The sequence below is a fragment of the Montipora capricornis genome, chromosome 10, assembly GCF_036669925.1.
Source record: "Montipora capricornis isolate CH-2021 chromosome 10, ASM3666992v2, whole genome shotgun sequence".
NCBI lineage: Eukaryota > Metazoa > Cnidaria > Anthozoa > Scleractinia > Acroporidae > Montipora > Montipora capricornis.
Window position 1 is genome coordinate 63,020,897 of NC_090892.1, and position 20,000 is coordinate 63,040,896.

A 20,000-nucleotide genomic window follows, 5' to 3' on the forward strand; every position below is an offset into this window, starting at 1 on the left:
GACAGTGGTATCTCCCAGATTTTTATACTAATCATGTCTAATGGAGAAAAGATACTTAACAATGCAAATATGGTTGTGTGAGGACAAGTTAAAAGGGAAAACAGCTCACTTCCGGTTGCCGTTTGCGTCTCAAAAATGCGCGTGCTTAAGCTCGCTAAAAAAACCGCGGGTAGTTCAGCTTCCTTATGACTAGATGGATCAGCTCTCTCAGCAGCTTTTGTTTTCACAGAAGTTGAAGAGCTCTTGAATACTTAGCTTGAGTCGCTGAATGCCTATTCCTACGATTAGTTTTGATGTCGAAATTGGCAATTCTCAGGCTAATCGTTATTCAAAACAAAATAGATGCTTACCATTTAGGCAAAGAATCCGGAAATTTCTGTTTGACGTCGAATGGACAGGCTATTTTCTGGGAAATCAATCTCTTCGGAAATTGTGGGAAAGCTCCAGAGATAGTCCACATTTTCCGTTCGGAATGCAAATCGGGAACTTCCCATATCATTCGCGAGAATCGTTCCATTTCCAGGCCCTTCCTCACAACATCGAGTAAATATGCGCGATGGAGTGCCAGGTGGTAAATGTTAAGCGCCATTCTCATCCGGTTGGTTAATAAATTCGGAAAATCGCTTACCGTTATGCTACGATCATTCCACCCGGATTATTTGGCTAAATGGTAAGCACTCTATACTCTCATGATACTCTCCTACGTCATTTTCATCCAGTATCCCGAAAGTTGAAAAATGCATCTTAAAAATACTACTCTTTATGCATGGCCTTGTTCAACTCGTCAACAGTTTTTGGCGGAGTCATGAGAAAAACTCTTCTGGTATTACCGATTTTTAGACTTGCACTTGCATTTCCGACTCCATAGTTGCTTCGCGCGTGAACCTGCCTACAATCGACGTAAGACTTGAAAACATGCACAGCACGTCAACGAAACATGATCGTTTGGGGCCAAAAACGTTGTCAATTTAATGACCTGAGTCCGCAAACGTTTCATTGGTCAAACGTGACAGGTATGAGACTAAACCGTTAACGTTTAAAAGGTAAAACTACATGCAAAATTAGTCACACTTCAAGGATGAACGCAAATGGTGGTAATAAAATTTGACGCAGAGTTTTGGAAATCAAAAATAGCTGTGAGGTTGGTTGATCGGGTGAATAGGCCAGACTCTTTACAACGTTCAACAGTGAAAAAATATAATTTATTTAACTTTAAGGAAAAGAACGACTTCCCACAGTTTAAGGGTAATCAAATACTGATTGAATTACTGCTCTTACATCAAAGAAATTTCTTATAGAAAATGCTATCGAGGTAAACCTCATCTTAGGGCGAATCTTTAAATAAATAGAGGACTTGATTCACTTTTTGAAAGCCTGAAGAGAAGGCATCATTTTTGACGAGATAGCTAGGAATTCATGAGTTGAACACCAGTATTCCATTTTGGTTAGTGTTAGTGTGTTTCAGGAATAACCGGTTCTGATTGCTTGATTGACGAGTTGAATTAAATGAGTAGAAGCCCATGCCTTCAAAACGAACATTGAAAAAGCTAGAGAAAAGTTCTATGATGATCCACAAGAACAGATACCTACAATATAAACATATTTACAACACTGCACGGATAAATTTCGTGATGTTACCATATTTTCAGATAAAATGTAACTCGGCTTTTTTATCAAAGTTACAATTCTAGTCTTTTATTTAGGAGGCCGGCGAGGTCTTCGAGTTCATAATTATTTTACCGGTGTGGGTTGAAACGGCCGACCCGGGTTGAAGTTTGTTGGTTGTTCTGCGTATTAGAGTTACCCCTGAAACGCTGGATACACCTGATACGCTTGATATTCTTGATACGACGGACACCCCTAATACCCTCGCTGCGCTTGTTACGCTGGACAGAGCCTTAGAAAGGAATTTATCACCCGACTCTGGGAGAATAATTGATTTAAACTCAAGAGTGCGTTCGATTGACCCTATTCCGGAATAAGAATACGTGGAGTGATGTTTTAAAATGGTATGTCTGGCGTTTTGAAGCAACAAGGATAATATACACATGTTTAAACTCATCGTCAATGGACGAGCTTGGAGATGGTGCCTGCCAAAGTGGGCGGCGATTCCGGGGCGAGCAACGAGGCTTGAGCCACAGGCCATGAGCAGAGCACACAGGCCTCCACGGCAACTCTGCGAGCGGCCACCACCCACCAGGCACCGTCACACTGACCAAGTCAGTGGAGATACTTACCAACCCTATACTTACCGAATCCACCAATGAGGGAGGGAAGGGAAGGGGAAAAAAGCGGAACAACTGAACGCTTGCTGCTTGAAACAAACAGCACCTCACACAGCAGAAACGACCAGCACGTGCGAATCGAGAAACCCCGTATGTCACCTCAATGCGCCTGATTCCCAGACCACCGCTGACCAGCATTGGCTTGATTTTAACTTAGCCTAAATTACATTTAGCCACATTTAAACTCATCGCCAATGGACGAGCTTGGAGATGGTGCCTGCCAAAGTGGGCGGCGATTCCGGGGCGAGCAACGAGGCTTGAGCCACAGGCCATGAGCAGAGCACACAGGCCTCCACGGCAACTCTGCGAGCGGCCACCACCCAAAGACCACCCCAAGGGTGCTTGGAAGGCGAAGGGGCCGCGAACAGGGATGACGTGGAACCTGCGCCACCACCCAAACTCACACAAGCACCCACCCCCAGCTCAAGACACGACACTGGACGACACTTACCCGAGTACCGTGAAGCTGATCATGAAATAAGACTGAGAGGTCTGCTAACCGAGGCAAGGTGAAAAGGAGGCACTAAAGCAAGGTCCGCCACAGCTCCTCCGGCCGCGAGGCATGAAGAAGGTTCTGCCTGAGGTAGGAACTGAACCAGGAAATTGCCAAGGACTTCCCGATTGATTAAAGGAGTCCTGGCCAGACACCGCAGGCAGGCGCAAGCGAGCCACAAGCGACCCTAAAAAAAACGGAAGAGGACTGGTCCGCTTGATTTCCTGCAATCCGCATGATTTCCTGTGATCCGCATGAATTCCCACGTATACCTGGGTCACGAGCCAACTGAGCCAGACGCGAGATGAGAAGAGAGGGAAGCCAATGACTCGGATGGAGTGCGAATGTACGACTGGTAAGCTGAACTACACCAACGACCCAAGGCCTGAATAAGGTGATCGGGGATGCCGTTGCGAGCTGCCACCGTGGCCGCACCAATGCGAAAACTGTGACTGGAGAAATTGCCCGACACACCCGCTCCAGCAAGGATTTCTCTGAGACGAGCAGTGAGGACAGCGCGAGTTAGGGGCCGACCATCCTGGAAAAGAAAGAGAGGGCCACCCGAGTTCCCTCTCACAGCCAAATAGGCCAAAACAGCTTGAAGGGCGCACAGAGGAAAGCGTCCCCGGCCAATGTGGACAAAGCAGCCTTTCCGAAAAGGGTCAGTCTTGGAGGCTTTAATCCGCACGCGCAGGCAGGAAGGATTGGCGTCAGAGTCTACCGAAATGTCACCGACACTTAAGTGGAGTGCCGGGGTGAAACTAGCCAAATTAGGAACAGTAAATTCAGCAGATCGGAGGAAGCCGAAATATGCTAGGTTGCAGGCGGCCCAAAACATGCAGTGGTCGAAAATTGATAAATCCAAAGACCTAAAGATGATCATCAAAATGTGATCCGTAATAGGAAGGCGCTGAGCCTCAGGGGAACCTTGGGTCCGTTTGATCCCACGAAGAACCCGCTGCAAACGTAGACAGTTCACCAGAGGGTCTGGGAAGCCTTCTTCGATATGCAGGGCACGAACTGCTGAAAGGTAAACTTTGATCGAAGAGTGCTTAACCGATCCCGCCAGAAAAGTGGCAAAGAGGCACAATGTCCATTCATCGGTGGGGCACGGGGAGCCACTGGGATGCAACTTGCCCAAATGCGCACAGAAGTTGACAAATTTCCTCTGGCCAGATGCGTAAGATCTCCGGGTGGAGTCAGCCAAACCATGGGCTAACAGGAACTGGCACTGCCGCTCTAATGAGAGCCAATCAATTCTTCCAGGAGATGAGGTGGAATGGACACTGGAAGCGACTGAGCCTGGGGTGCTAACCTCCGGAACTCCTGCCAATGAAAGCGGGACAAAGCGTCAGCAATGCAATTATGAACCCCCGGAACATGCTGAGAGGCAAAGGAGAAATTGAAACGAGCCGCTGAGGCGAGAAGATGGCGAAGCAAGCGCATTAACACGGGAATCCTGGATGTTCTAGAGTTGAGGATATAAACCACGGCCTCATTGTCGGTGCGAAACAGAACATGGCGCCTGGCGAAGTGGGGCCCCCAAACATGAGCGGCAATGATAATCGGGAACAACTCTTTATAGGCGATAGAGTGAGAGGCTTGAGAAGAAACCCATGCGCCGCTGAACCACTCCCCATTGAAGTAAGCACCAAAGCCAAGGGAACCGGATGCGTCCGATGTAACTTCGAGGTCAGGGGTGGCCGACATGCCGGGAAACAACCAAAAATAGACGCCATGCCAAGAGGACAAAAACTGAAGCCACCACTGAAGATCCACGTGAAATTCAGAATTCAGGCGGATTGGATGGTCCCGTTTACGAAAACACTGGAGCAGATTGATCATACGACGCAGGAAGGTACGACCGGGCCACACGACCTTGGCGGCATGATGTAAGTGGCCAATGAGGGACTCCAGTTCGCGCCGAGTACACCAGCGACGATTCCGCCACGACTGCAGCAGCACCTGTAAAGCAAGGAGCTTGTCCGAGGGGAGGCAGGCCACCTGAGCCACTGAGTCTAACTCAATGCCCAAAACAACTAAACGCGTGGACGGGCCAATGCACTTATCCGGGTGGAGTGGAAGTCCTAAGGAACGGCAAACAGCTATGGAAGTGGCTAAGTTCTCAGCACATTGGTTAGTATCCGGCGGTCCTGCAGTAATAAAATCGTCTAAATAATGTAACAACGCAGAAACATTGTGTGTATGTAGGAGAATCCACTCCACCATGTCCGCCACAGAATTGAAAATATAAGGAGCAGAGCGGAGGCCAAATGGTAACGCTAAATCAACATAATAGTGCTTCCGCCATCTCATACCCAAGAGATATCGATCAGATGGATGGACAGCTATGTTGCGGTAGGCTGCCTCAACATCGAATTTAGCAATCAGGGCACCTAAGCCATAGCTTGAGATCATACGAATGATCTGATCAACCGTGATGTATTGCATGGTAAACTCGTCAGGGTCAATGCCATCATTAACACTTAGCCCACCAGGGGATGACAGGTCCACTATGAGCCTCCACTTGCCTGGTTGACCCTTTTTAGGGATAACTCCAAAGCTGCTAACGTGCAAATGAGGGAAAGGTGGGGAGGAAAAAGGTCCTGCAACCCTCCCAAGGGAGACCTCGTTAGCCAAGTAGCGGTCAATGACCTCGGAGTGTTGATTAGCAGAGGCCTTGTTTGACTTAGCTGATTTTAATTTCTTGGAATGCTGAAATCCCAGGCGAAAGCCATTCCTGAGGCCGTCCAAGACAAAGGCGACAAGATGTTGGTCCGGATGTTGGGACAACTTGGCAGCGAACACTTCAGGCTTTAGAGGGCTAACCACGGACACCGGGGGCAAGGGGTTGGAGACTGGAAGGAAACAGAATGAGAGATGGTAATTCCCCGCTAACGACCCTACCCCCCCCCCCCCTCCTGAAGTAAGGGCAGCAATACAGCAACAGTGAGAAAAGTTTAATTCAACAAGCCCAGAGCACAACAGGGGCAAGCAAGGAAAACCGTGAAAAATTCTAATAAAACTGAACAATCGACTAACTGAGCAAACTGAGCAATCGACGAACTACATAACTACTAACTGAGCAATCGACTAACTACATAACTACTAACTGAGCAATCGACTAACTACATAATGACTAACTACATAATGAACGAAGTACGCGCAACATGTTCCAAAGTTCTGAGAAGGGGAAAACTTCTTGGAGCCAATCGTTACTGACGCCGTGCTTTTTGGCCAGCTGAGGCACTAAATGCCGGAGACCGAGATCTGCGCCTGACAGAACTCTCCTGCTTACGTTCTGGTCTAGAACTGCATGATACAGAACGATGGGCGCCGCCACACGTGCTGCAACGATGATAATAGCGGCAAATCGTATAAGGGGCGGTGCACCTTCCCTTGTTCCAGGACATACAAGGGATCCTCGAAGAGCTGGAACCCACTGGTTCAGAGGAATCCGGCGACGTGCCGAGGTTGGGGCTGCGAGGAGAAGCACCACCGGCGTGAAAAGTGAAGAGCTGTGCGTTCATGGTCGACCAATCGGCCAACCGAGTCGCCGCAGCGTGTTCGCGAAAAGCTTTATCGTAAGCAAGCCAAACCCGTCCGCTAAACTGGCGAGAAATCCGCAAGATTAACAACTTGTACAACGTTAAATCTTTCCAACGATGAGGGAAAAACGACGTTAGGACAAGCGAGTACACCGTGAAGGCTTCCGTCCAAGTGGTGATATCCTCGATACGCCGACGAGGTTTCTTCGGGGGAGCTGATAAAACCAAACGCCCATCGAGCATTAACTGAGGCTCGGTCTCTGAGCTGACCAAATTCGCCGCTAAAAGTTCCGACAAGTCGACGAATTTTCCGCCACGGATTTGCGTAACGAGCTTGGCAGGAACGGGAGAGTAGCCCGGGCCCACGACGAACGGCTGATCCGCCAACGAGTTCACAATAGACAGCGGTGCAATGGATGGCGGCAAATGAGCAGAAACGCCACTTAAAGCCTGCCCCGAAGACGAGACGATTGCCGGGACCGGAGCGTTAAAAGTAGATACAAAAGTAGGTACGACAAGAGGAGAAAGCCTACCTGAGGTCGACGAGCTTGAAAGGGAAGGCGGAAAGCCCGTTCCAGCGGCGAAAAACGTCGAAGCTAAACCGCCCAACGATGCGGATGACGAACTGGCGCCAGGACATGAGACGGGATCCGCAATCGCTGGTCCTGGTTGCCTTTGCGAAGCCTGAACAGCCGACTGAACAGCCTGATTAATGAGAGACACCAGATCAGGTGAAAGAACAGCAGTTGAGGCCGTCGGAAGTGGATTTGCCGAAGCCGGAACGCTCACCAGTGGCGAGGAAACAACAACAGACTCGCTGGACTGCGAAGACACAATTGAAGACGTACCGCTTGTGTTCGTACTGGAGACCGGCGCTGATGGAGCACTGAGAGAAGAGAGAGCCGCTGCTAAGCTGTTGTTGGTTTGCCGGGCGGTCATAACGGCGAGGACGACGGAAAGACGAAAAAAAGCGGAACAACTGAACGCTTGCTGCTTGAAACAAACAGCACCTCACACAGCAGAAACGACCAGCACGTGCGAATCGAGAAACCCCGTATGTCACCTCAATGCGCCTGATTCCCAGACCACCGCTGACCAGCATTGGCTTGATTTTAACTTAGCCTAAATTACATTTAGCCACATTTAAAGTAGCATTTGAGCAGATGTTTTACAATAGAAACATATTTGTATTCTCAGTATTGCACTGGAACTAGCTTGCAATGGAGGCTAATGCGGGGAAATTTATTAAAGACTTAATGACTGGTCCCGAGGGAAAGAGTTAATTTTGTTTCCCGAGAATCTCAATAGCGAACTTAAGCAACGACGACGGCGACGGCACCGAGAACGTCATCTCAAAATATAAATTCGCGTCATTGTTATCACTTCGTAAACATGTCAACTCTTTTAATGTGACAAGGGTGTGGTAGTTCCTCAAAAACGACATTGGTCGGAACGGCGCTTAATTTAGGGGAGAAAATGAAACTCTATCGTCAAGTGCTGACGTTCTCCTTAAAACCTCAAATTTGACTATTTCACGTTTTTGTTTTGCTGACGACGGCAAAGAAATGGACAAAAGTGAAAAACGCACGTGCAGGGCGTGCAAAGCTACTGTTTTTCCCACTAAATATGCAAATTTGTGACGTTCTCGTTGCCGTCGCCGTTGCTTAAGTTCCCTAATAGGGAGCTTTAGCAACGACGACGGGAACGGCAACGAGAACGTCATGTAAAAACATAAATTCACGTTATTGCGATCACTTCGCGACTATTCCAAGCCTTTTAATATGACAAAGGTGTTTCAGTCCCTCAGGAATGAAACCGTTACGAGCGGCGCTTAATTTAGGGGAGAAAATGAAATTTATCTCCAGGTGCTGACGTTCTCCATAACACTTCAAACTTGGTAATTTCACGTTGTTGCTTTGCTGACGACGGCAAAGAAATGGACAAAAATGAAAAACGCACGTGCAGGGCGTGCAAAGCTATTGTTTTTGCCCACTAAATATGCAAATTTGTAACGTTCTCGTTGCCGTCGCCGTTGTCGTTGCTAAAGCTCCCTAATGTTTCCCCGAGGCGCAGCCGAGGGAAACATCGAGATTCGAGGGAAAAAATTAAATCATTAAGTGATTTGTCATATAACACAAAAAGAAAAACGTGCAACGGCAACAGCAACGGCGGTCGTTGGTCAACATTTGTGGGTCACAGTGCACTGTTACCCTCGCACGTCATAGATTTTGCAATGTTGCCTGCCTTTTGGCAGGAAACAGTTTTATTGTTAGCAGTCATGTGATCTCGAAGTAACCAATGAGAGCGCACGCTGTCGGGAAAAAATTCCAGCTCTATAAGAATAAAAAGTATTAGCATTTGAAAAGATTTTCCCGCATGAGCTTATTGCAAGCTACTTATACTGAGAATACGAATATGGTCTATTTTAATAAGACTCTCCGCAAAAACGAAGGATTTTTACCTTTTATTCCATGTATTCTTCTCCTGGAATACGGTCAATCGAAATCACCCTCAACTCAAATGCAAAGTAGTCAAGCATGTGTTGACTTTCAGAGCCTCAGAAAGGAATTCAGCGCCAGCGGTACCAATTTTGTTCCCTACCAGATTCAAAGTAGTCAAGCATGTGTTGACTTTGAGAGCCTCAGAAAGGAATTCAGCGCCAGCGGTACCAATTTCGTTCCGTATCAGATTCAAAGTAGTCAAGCATGTGTTGACTTTGAGAGCCTCAGAAAGGCATTCAGCGCCAGCGGTACCAATTTCGTTCCAACACAAATCCAAACTAGTCAAGCATGTGTTGACTTTCAGAGCCTCAGAAAGGAATTCAGCGCCAGCGGTACCAATTTCGTTCTCAGTCAGATTCAAAGTAGTCAAGCATGCGTTGACTTTGAGAGCCTCAGAAAGGGATTTAGCGCCAGCAGCATCGATTTTGTTACATTTCAAATCCAAAGTAGTCAGGCATGTGTTGACTTTGAGAGCCTCAGAAAGGCATTCAGCGCCAGCAGCCTCGATAAAGTTCACTCGCAAATCCAAAGTAGTCAAGCATGTGTTGACTTTGAGAGCCTCAGAAAGGCATTCAGCGCCAGCAGCCTCGATTAAGTTCTCTCCCAAATCCAAAGTAGTCAAGCATGTGTTGACTTTGAGAGCCTCAGAAAGGCATTCAGCGCCAGCAGCCTCGATTAAGTTCTCTCCCAAATCCAAAGTAGTCAAGCATGTCTTGACTTTGAGAGCCTCAGAAAGGCATTCAGCGCCAGCGGCATCGATTTCGTTGCAACTCAAATTCAAAGTAGTCAAGCATGTGTTGACTTTGAGAGCCTCAGAAAGGCATTCAGCGCCAGCGGCATCGATTTCGTTGCAACTCAAATTCAAAGTAGTCAAGCATGTGTTGACTTTGAGAGCCTCATAAAGGAATTCAACGCCAGCGGTACCAATTTCGTTCTCAGTCAGATTCAAAGTAGTCAAGCATGTGTTGACTTTGAGAGCCTCAGAAAGGGATTTAGAGCCAGCAGCATCGATTTTGTTACATTTCAAATCCGAAGTAGTCAAGCATGTGTTGACTTTGAGAGCCTCAGAAAGGAATTCAGCGCCAGCAGCATCGATTTTGTTCCATTCCAAATCCAAAGTAGTCAGGCATGTGTTGACTTTGAGAGCCTCAGAAAGGGATTTAGCGCCAGCAGCATCGATTTTGGTACATTTCAAATCCAAAGTAGTCAAGCATGTGTTGACTTTGAGAGCCTCAGAAAGGAATTCAGCGCCAGCAGCATCGATTTTGTTCCATTCCAAATCCAAAGTAGTCAGGCATGTGTTGACTTTGAGAGCCTCAGAAAGGCATTGAGCGCCAGCGGCATCGATTTTGTTCCAACTCAAATTCAAAGTAGTCAAGCATTTGTTGACTTTGAGAGCCTCAGAAATGAATTCAGCGCCAGCGGTACCAATTTCGTTATGAGTCATATTCAAAGTAGTCAAGCATGTGTTGACTTTGAGAGCCTCAGAAAGGAATTCAACGCCAGCGGTACCAATTGCGTTCGGAGTCAGATTCAAAGTAGTCAAGCATGTGTTGACTTTGAGAGCCTCAGAAAGGCATTGAGCGCCAGCGGCATCGATTTTGTTCCAACTCAAGTTCAAAGTAGTCAAGCATGTGTTGACTTTGATAGCCTCAGAAATGAATTCAGCGCCAGCGGTACCAATTGCGTTCGGAGTCAGATTCAAAGTAGTCAAGCATGTGTTGACTTTGAGAATTTCACAAAATAGGTTCACATGATCGAATCCAATATCCACGACAAGATCTTTAACAAGAAAGTTCTGTCCAAAGGTCTGAAGTAACCTAGACTGAAGGTTCTCTCCATGGCATTTGCATTCCAATATACAATCAAGAGCTAACTCTAAAATTTGTTCTTTGTAATTCTCCATTCCCATATTGGACGAACTTGCAAGCTCTGCTATGCTTTTTACCAACGAAACTGTCATCTCTTCAGATGTTGCGGACAAAATACCACTCATGAATAAAAACACTTGTTTCAGTGCATTCCTGTTCCTTACATCGGTCACTACTGATTTACAATCTGTCTCTCCATCAAGGATCTGATAAGCAAGATAAAAGCCAGCAAAGAACTCTTGAAAGGTCTTGTGAAGAAAGCAAAAGCGCGAGGAAGGTTTTCTCTTGCTGCCACCGGTCTGGATCGAAAGAAACCCAAACTTGATCAAATTACTGGAACTGCCTTTAAATTCATTCTCGTCGAAAAACAACTCTCCTTTACGTAAAGACTGCAACGCCATGCATCCCAACTGCACCAGGTCATCCTTGTAAATTTCCAGTAGGTCAGCATCACTGCCACTCGATGATCGATTTCTCTTTTCATATCTTAACAAGACACATCGCACCATTTCTGTGTACAACTGTGTCCTTTCCGGTGGAAGTACACCCTTGAAATCTTCACAAAGGATGCAAAGTAAAGCCGTATTAAGAGGATTCCGTGTCAACTGTCTCAAGTCTCCATTTGCAAATATGTCAAAATCAAGCTGTTTGAGTAGCTCTTTTGCCAAGTGTTCCATGCCTTCGAAGTACTTAAGAATGTAGCTCTTTGCGTCTTCAAAAGTGAATCCTACAATCTCCCACAGGGTGTCACAGTATCGCCTTACCCTCTTACCAGCTTCATGGCGTGATGTGATAACAATGTGGCAACGGGGTAGGACTTTACTTTCCAGAAGGTCATTGTACATGCCAACTTGACTGGAATCCACTTCATCAAATCCATCAAGCACTAACAGAACCTTGGATTGATTTTCTCGAATGAACTTGAAGAACCATTCCTTGTCTTCTTCTTCGATATCAAGAGGAAGAATTTGGTCATCAATGGCCTCCCAAATATCAGTTTTGATATCACGACACCTTAAAAGCAACAGAACGTCAATCTCGGGAAAAGAGTTGTCCCATTCTTCTTGTTTCATTGCCCAATCATATGCCAGTTTCTGACAATAAGTCGTCTTTCCCATGCCTGGGTCTCCTTCAATTAACACAGTCCGTGGCTTTGCACAATCTTTATGTCCTTTAAAGATAGCTGTCATGTTGGTGATTTTATCAGTCAAAGTCCCCCGTGTCTTTTCTTTGCCCGCAATCTTTAGCTTGGTAAAAATGTCATCGAGATGAAAGCTGAAGTCATCAAGCCATGGAACAGGAAAAATACGTTTTTCACGAGTACTGTAAAGCTGACGGACCCTTTCTATAATATTGGCAAAATGTGGTAATTCTGCAAAAGACAAAAGTAATTTTTAAAAAGGTGTTGCTTGTAGTGTTTTTTTTTTCACTCTAACCTTAACCTTTTCTTAGTATTGACACCACGGAAGGTCCCATATTTTGCAATATTTCAAAAACAAATGTCACTAAGAAATAGTCACTTTTTGTCACAAAACCAAGATGTTTTTCCCGAAAATGCAGTTTGATAGTAACGCAAATTACTTTTTCACATTGCAAAGTTGATGTCATAAGTTTGAGACTAATCTTTGCACCAGTCATGCATCCGGGTCCCAAACCATACATTATCAAATGGTGAAATACTTCCTTACTTTTCAACACAAGATATCATTTCTTCAGAGAAAAGTTGTAACAACAGGTCAAGTGGCCACTCCAAAAAACACACAATTCTCTCAAGCAGTCTTTATCATATAATATTCTCGCTATCATTAACTGTAATTTGTAGTATTAATAGAGGATATTACATGGCCGCGTGGGGATTCGAATTTTATCTTCGAGTGAGCGAAGCGAACGAGTAAGAGACACTTTCAGCACTAGAAGATAAAATTCACATCCCCAAGCAGCCATGTAGCGTTCTGTTTATTATATAGATATTGATGAAATGTCTAGATTTAAAACAACTCTTTTTAGTCATTTTCGAAATGATCAAAAAGTGGTCACCAACCGCTAAAACACGCATGTTGTGTAACATGAAACAAGATATGAAAGTTATGAAAAACAAATCATGAAAATGTAAAATTGTGCAATAAAAATGTTAATGTAGTAGATAAGAATTTTATTAAAGCACAAAAGTATCTTACAATGAAGGGGAAGCTCGCGTTTTATTGGCTAATCGTGTTCGTTACCATGACGACACCTTTATTCTCACAAGTGAAAGATAAAAATGATATGTACACTGCGCGCGGTAAAGATATGATTTTTTTAGTAAAAGGAGAAATCCTGGTATTTCATCAGTATCCATATAATAAATGGGGAATAACACACATATCTCCGGAATGAAAATATATGCTTTAATAGTTTAACTACAAAAAAATTCCGCTATCTACTTAAGCAAATTCCAGACCTTACTTGCTTTATTTTATATTATATTATTTTTGCCATTGTATATTAGATTTACAGACTATAAATAGATACCAGATTAACACATTTAATGGTTAGGAAACCTAATAAAAACCATTAAGGCTTGTAAGCTTAGTTTCACTCACATAAAAATTCAAATGGGCATGAATTTAAGAAAGATACAAAATACGAAGTTTTTATCTGTGGTAGAAGTAATACTTATCTGGAATTGCATTTTTGAGTTTCTTTCTGAAGGATACCGGAGATGCAGAGCCAGTTATATCAATAGAGAGGGAGACGAAAAGGAGGGAAGATGAAAAGAGCTTGCATGCCTTGTGTTGTAGCCTGAACTTTCCTTTCAGTGATTTGAATTTATTACCTTGATCATGCTGACTGTGTGTGCTGCTCCCTGCAGCTGCTGAGAGAACATCAGCACAGCTTGTTTCTGGATGCACAGGGTCTATTGTAAAATAACCAACACAGTCCGCTGTCACGTTAATAACAAAAGAAACAGCAAGAATTTTATTGGCACTGTCAAAGACAAATAATTATATTAACATTTAGAAACTAGACAGAAAGAAAAACCCTTTATGACACAGCTGACTGAGAAGAGAATGGAACTAAGCTAAATTAGGAAATTGATCACCTAAAATAAACTATAATTTAGAGATGTACAGCTGTATCCGAAAAATTAGTACAAGTGCTGAAAAATCAAAGACAACACAATCAAAGAAAGCAAACCAAGTCAGTGGATCTGTATCAAAATAGCAGAAATAACTAGGACTTTGACAATAATACCTGTAATTATAAACTGAAACAGTGGGTAAGTTGGTATATTGAAAGTGGAAGAGAAAATCATTTCATATCAATAGTACAAGGTTTTGATTATGGTTTATCAGAGAAATATAGTAAATCTCAAACTTAAAACAGCACAAAAAACATCCCAAGATAATATGTCAGCTCTTTGCTGCTAGACATTTCTGGCACCCATTAACTACAGTACACACAGTTGGCGATTCACAGTAATCAGCAGCAATCCTATGAGTGTCATGAAACTAACATAAAGATAAACCGCCAATGAAAAGGATCACTCACATATCAATTCCACCACGCCGATGGCTTAAAAAGAACAAAACCAAAAACAACTTACACACAATTCCACGTGCTGACAACGACTAATAGGCCATTTCGGAAAATACCATAATACTCTTTGTTTGTCCCCCCAAATTTTGCATAAGCATTGTTTTCGATTTCTCTTGGGACCATTGTAAGTCCCAAGAGAAACTGGAAACAATGCTTATGCAAAATTTGGGGGGACAAACAAAGAGTATTATGGTATTTTCCGAAGTGGCCTATAAAAAGGGCGTGCGAAAAAATGAAACACAACACCCCCTTTAACCGCAAACAAAAAACCCAAAGAAATCAAATGACGTCACGCAAAGACAGTAGCGCAACTATAACAATAATTACAGGCTATATCTGGATAAGATTTGAACAAAACAGATTTTTCAGCTGCATCTGGTCAACTCCAGTTTGATTATTGTGGACACTAATCCTCTCTTGATTCGTTTTATCACACAAAATCCACTTTCCACTTACGTAATTTCAAGAAATCTTTTAGTGATCTGTATGAAGTAGTTACCTTGTTCATGATGAGTGTGTGTGCTGCTTCCTGTAGCTGCTGCTGCTGAAACAACATCAGTACAGCTTGCTCCTGGCTGCACACGATCTATTGTAAAATAATCAACACAGTCTGCTGTTAGGTTAATAAAAAAAGCAACAGCAAGAATTTAATTTGCACTATCGAATACAAAGAGAAATCTATTAATATTCGAAAATATTAATGAAATCGCATAATTTCCCACATAAATGGTGCATAATTAGACTTGAAAGTGGTGTATAATTTCCCAATTTTTTCGCACCACATCAGAATCCCTGTTTATTGTAAAGCAGTCAAATTAGACTTAACAACAAGGAGCAGTTGTCTATCCTTGATGGTCAGCAGTGATTATTAATAGACACATAACCCTGGATCTTGTGAGGTTTTGAAACCAATATGCATGATTAAAACACATTGCATTGTAATTCATTGTGTTTTAAAAGGATTCATTGGCAATTTGGGAAATGTTTATCAGTGTTCTTCCACCCTCCTGGCTGCCTCGTTTGACTGATCTTAACAGTGTTAATTTATTGGCTACTCATGCACTCCCTTCCCCTTGTGCGTGGGTTGCCAGGGTTTCCCAGGCATGAGACCCCTTTCCTTCTGGAAGCTGCCTGCCACTAGACATTTCAGGCACCCAACCTACACTATGCCATGCAACTGGTAATTGATGGTAATCAGCAACTAAGAAAATTATTGCTTTTATTAGTACTTTATTTCTTTTTTAACAGAAGACACAAATCGTTCAAAATGCTGTTGTAACATCAGCTTAGTAAGTTTTCACTCCCAAAAACCCACCTGCATCTGTAGAAGTCTTCCTTTTACACTCCCACTCATTTAGTTTGTCTGTAATTCTGTTGTCACCCTCTTTCCACTGTTTCAGAAGTTCTTGGAAATGTTCCTCATCTAGTGGATCCATTTCTTGTTTCTCTATTTTACAAAAGGCATCTTCATATTTAGCTCCACCCAATCGTACCAGCGTTTTCCGGATCTCATCTTTGTATTTGCAAAAAATTGCATCACTAACAGAGGCCTCTTCTGCACGGGCCAATACTGCATCCACAAAATACTTCAAACGTACAATGTCAGACTCAAAGCTGGTGTCAAGGGAATGGGGAAGTAGATCCCAGCCAGTGGATGGAGGACTCAGGTTGCAGATTGTCCTCAGAAGCACAATCAAGAGAGAATTGTCAAAGCCTGTGGATGATACTGAAGAGGATTTAAGTGGATACAATTTACTCCACTGCACTGGATTGAGGATTCCTTCTTTTTTAAGAGACCGAAGCTTAGAGTGCACTGGCTCACGTTTCAAGGCACCGCAAAGGTCTTGTGGACGAATTATTCTGTCAAACGTATCCCTCAACACTTGTGAACCCAGCCTGACCAGAAGGCAACATAGCAGTGTGTACTTTGTTTGTCCATCACTGGGAGTAACTGCCAAAACAGCACCTGAAACAAGTGTCAGAGAAGACCTTTAGGGCATCATTCATTTAGCCAGATATGTGAAAGATAAATAACACATCACCGATCAAAAGTTGTTAATAATTATTAAATAAAGATTGGTGTATCAAGCAAGCCAAGTGAAGCTTGGAGCTTATATTAAATGGGCTTCCTTGGATAATTAAATAATAAACAGTACATGGTTAAGTACAGAGCGAGCAAATGCAACGCAAAATCTAAATGGTACCTGTAAATAGGCTTTTAGCAAGCTAATCCTTCCCTTTTCTTTTAAAAACAAAAATAGATGGTAAGCTACATGTAATTAGTGAAACAGGCAATGATATCCAGATAAAGGATGCTGAACTGCAGCTGCTTCATGTTCGTTCAACAAAGATGGGACCTGTACCGAGAGGAAAATCCAGTTTGTATTGGTGGACCTGATGACTAGTTGAAAAGAGACTGCGAATGCTACAATGCACTTCTGCAGAAGGTAAATACAATTTAGGTTGGAACAGTAACTGAAGGATCAGGCAACATTGCAACATGTTACACTGTAAGTAAGGATATACTAGAGAGTAATGTAAGGCCAGTAACATTTTCGATTATAGATAAAAGCGAGCTTTGGCAATAATTGCTACAGAATTCAAAATCTTTTTTGACACGGTGTTAATATGTGATTTCCAAGAAAGGTGCCGGTCACTGATGACACCTAAGAGCTAAAATTTTAGTCTCCACAACTTGCTTGATCACAGTATTATCCAGAACTAGAGGAACACTAAAATCACGAAAGTTTGTTTTCCTGAAATTCAAGGATAACTTATTTACTTTAATTAAGCCAAGAAACAAATTTTTCAAGCACCTGGTTAACAATGGAAATAAGGTAGTTGTGATCTTCAGGAGAAAAAAAATAGAGTTTTAGTCAGACTAGAGACATTAGGAAGATCTTTAACAAACAAAATAAACAAAATAGCTCCAAGGATTGAACCTTGTGGAATGCTACATTGTACATAACGTAAAATTTTTCTAAAATAAGATCAACAGGACCTAAACCGAACAAATTGGAACCGGTCCTTAGGATAACATTAATTTTTAGGATTCCACATCAAAGCAGTGTTCCAAATACCATAGTGTTGAAACTTCTGACTCATTATTTCATGATTAATAGACTATGTATCAAATACCTTAGACCAATCAAAGAAGATGGCTAAATTTGTTTCATTTTTGCCAGTAGCTGATGATATACGTAGAATTTACAAATTAGATCTATTAAGGCAGTGGAATGGTTGTTTCGAAATCCAAATTGCTTCGAGTAGACAATACTATGCAAGTCTAAGAATTCAAACAGTCGGTTGAAAATGACTTTTTCAAAGAGTTTAAAGAATGCAGGAGGACTTGATATTGGCCTGTAGTTACTGAAAAGTGTGGGGTCGTCTGCCTTCATAAACGCTGGAATCACTTTGGCGATCTTGAGAGATTCAGGAAACACATACTCCAGTAGATAAAGAGAGACTGATTATGGTTACGAGGGGCTGCGCAATATCTTCAAATGACTGCTCAATAACTTTCATTGATATATTATCATGTCTGGGGGCTTTACTGGCAGTGCTCAATTCCTTGACCATAAGTGGCTGCAAGGAGATAGAATCAGAAGTGTAGTGTCGTGAGTAATTCCGCACATGTGGAACGTATCGGAACCAATCGTGTTATATCTATTGTTCGCGCTATTTATATAAAGCAGCGGTAATGTATGCACGGTGTGTGTGAAAACCAACGGTCGATCTGTGTGTATTAAAGCGAGTGTTTTTTTATGAACTGCGTCTCTACAAGAAGGAGAGCTAGACACTGAAGAAGTCCTTCTACCTTGGGCAACAAGTTAGTGGTGGAATTTTTTCTCAACAAATTACATTAAGGGCCATCATCATGATGACCGCATTTAAGACTATCCAACTTAAGCAACTTCCAGACCTTACTTACTATATTTTATTTCAGATTATTTTTACCATTGTCTATTAGATTAACAGACTATAAAATAGATGCCAGAAAAGAAGAATTAATGTTGAGGAAACCATAATAAAAACCATTAAGGGTTGTAAGCTTAGGTTGACTCACATGGAAATTTTAGATGGATATTAATTTAACAAATATACAAAATATGAAGTTGTTATCTGAGGTAGAATTAATACTTATCTGGATTAGAATTTTCAAGTTTCTTTCTGAAGGATGCCAGTGATGCAGAGCCAGTTATATAAATAGAGAGGAAGACGAAAAGGAACAAGGCAATAGATCGTTCTTTCTCTACATTTTACAATAAGGTAAACAAAGTCGTGGATAAACATGCTCCCTTGAAAACTCTGTCACGACGAAGAGTCAAGCAACTCTCAAAGCCCTGGATTACACGCGGGATAAGGAAATCAATAAGAGTGAAGAATTCGCTTTACCTGTCTGGTAACATGGAATTGTATAGCATCTATAGGAACAAAATTCTTAATATTTCACGTCAGTCAAAAAAGATATATTTTCATAAGTTTTTCTCTGATAATTTATATAATATGAAACAAACTTGGGCCGGTATTAATGATTTAATTAATCGAGGAAAGAAAAAGTCTAGACGCGTTTCCTCTGTTAGGTGCCCAACAAGAGGTAACTTAACATATGACCCTATGGAAATCACTAATATTTTCAACAAGCATTTTTCTTCTGTGGGACACAGACTTGCGTCCAATTTGCCATCATCTAATCGTCATTTTAGTGAATACCTACGCGGAAATTATGAGAAGTCGTTCTTTTTTGATCCAGTTGCACCAGCTGAGATTGAGAGGGAGATACTCTCTATCCCTCTCCATAAGGCGCATGGTTTGTATTCCTGCCCGAATCACATGCTTCGCTCTGCTAGATATATTCTGTCTAATCCTTTGGCAAAACTAATGAACTTGTCAGTTATTTCAGGAGAGTATCCCTCCAAATTAAAGCATGCTAAAGTCATTCCAGTCTACAAAGATGATGATGAGACTGACCCGGCCAACTATAGACCAATTTCTTTATTATCTAACTACAATCGTATCTTTGAGAAAATAATGTTTAACCGATTAAAAGCGTTTATTGATAAAAATGATATTCTTTATAGATCGCAGTATGGTTTCCGAGATAAACATTCCACTCAACATGCAATACTTGATATCGTCAACTCCATACAAAGGAACATGGACAATAAACTGTTTTCGTGTGGTATTTTTATCGATTTAAAGAAAGCTTTCGATACAGTTGATCACTCAATCTTGCTCAATAAATTAAATCACTATGGAGTCCGAGGCATTGTTAACGATTGGTTTTCATCATACCTATTTAAGCGCACTCAAACAACTGAGATCAATTCGTTTATTTCTGATAAGGAAATTGTCCCATGTGGTGTTCCACAAGGCTCAGTGCTGGGTCCTCTTCTATTTCTGATATTCATTAACGATATTCCAAATTCTTCACAGAAGTTAAATTTTGTTCTATTTGCGGATGACACAAACATGCTTTATGCTGATAGACATCTCAAGTCCCTCGAGGAGACCGTTAACAAAGAGCTGAAAAATGTATGTGAATGGCTGCATGTAAATAAGCTGACACTTAATATTAAGAAATCTAACTTTGTTATTTTTCGACCTCCACAGCGATCGCTAAATTATGAGATCAAACTCAAAGTAATAGACTACAGCACCAACATATCGTCAGGTCTGGAGTGTAAGGAATATGTTAAGTACTTAGGTGTTCTGATTGACAA

At 42.5% G+C, this 20,000-nt stretch overlaps 2 protein-coding genes across 7 annotated transcripts in view; both read right to left on the bottom strand.

The window, feature by feature from the left end:
* LOC138022479 (uncharacterized) overlaps positions 1-20,000 on the bottom strand; it is a 79,925-nt gene that overhangs the window by 8,128 nt on the left and 51,797 nt on the right. For all 6 annotated transcript variants that reach the window (XM_068869624.1, XM_068869626.1, XM_068869623.1 and 3 more), the window contains 4 exons: positions 15,593-16,243; positions 14,777-14,863; positions 13,514-13,594; positions 8,788-12,070 (listed from right to left, as the gene is read on the bottom strand). In XM_068869624.1, coding sequence (XP_068725725.1) covers positions 8,838-12,070; positions 13,514-13,594; positions 14,777-14,863; positions 15,593-16,243 — 4,052 coding nt within the window. In that variant the 3' untranslated portion in view covers positions 8,788-8,837. The remainder of the gene's footprint in view (positions 1-8,787; positions 12,071-13,513; positions 13,595-14,776; positions 14,864-15,592; positions 16,244-20,000) is intronic.
* Positions 2,464-5,741, bottom strand: LOC138022491 (uncharacterized). The gene is made up of 2 exons (XM_068869648.1): positions 4,297-5,741; positions 2,464-4,093 (listed from the first exon to the last, which is right to left on the bottom strand). The coding sequence occupies exons 1-2, from the start codon at positions 5,227-5,229 to the stop codon at positions 3,056-3,058; spliced, it is 1,971 nt and encodes a 656-aa protein (XP_068725749.1). The 5' UTR covers positions 5,230-5,741; the 3' UTR covers positions 2,464-3,055.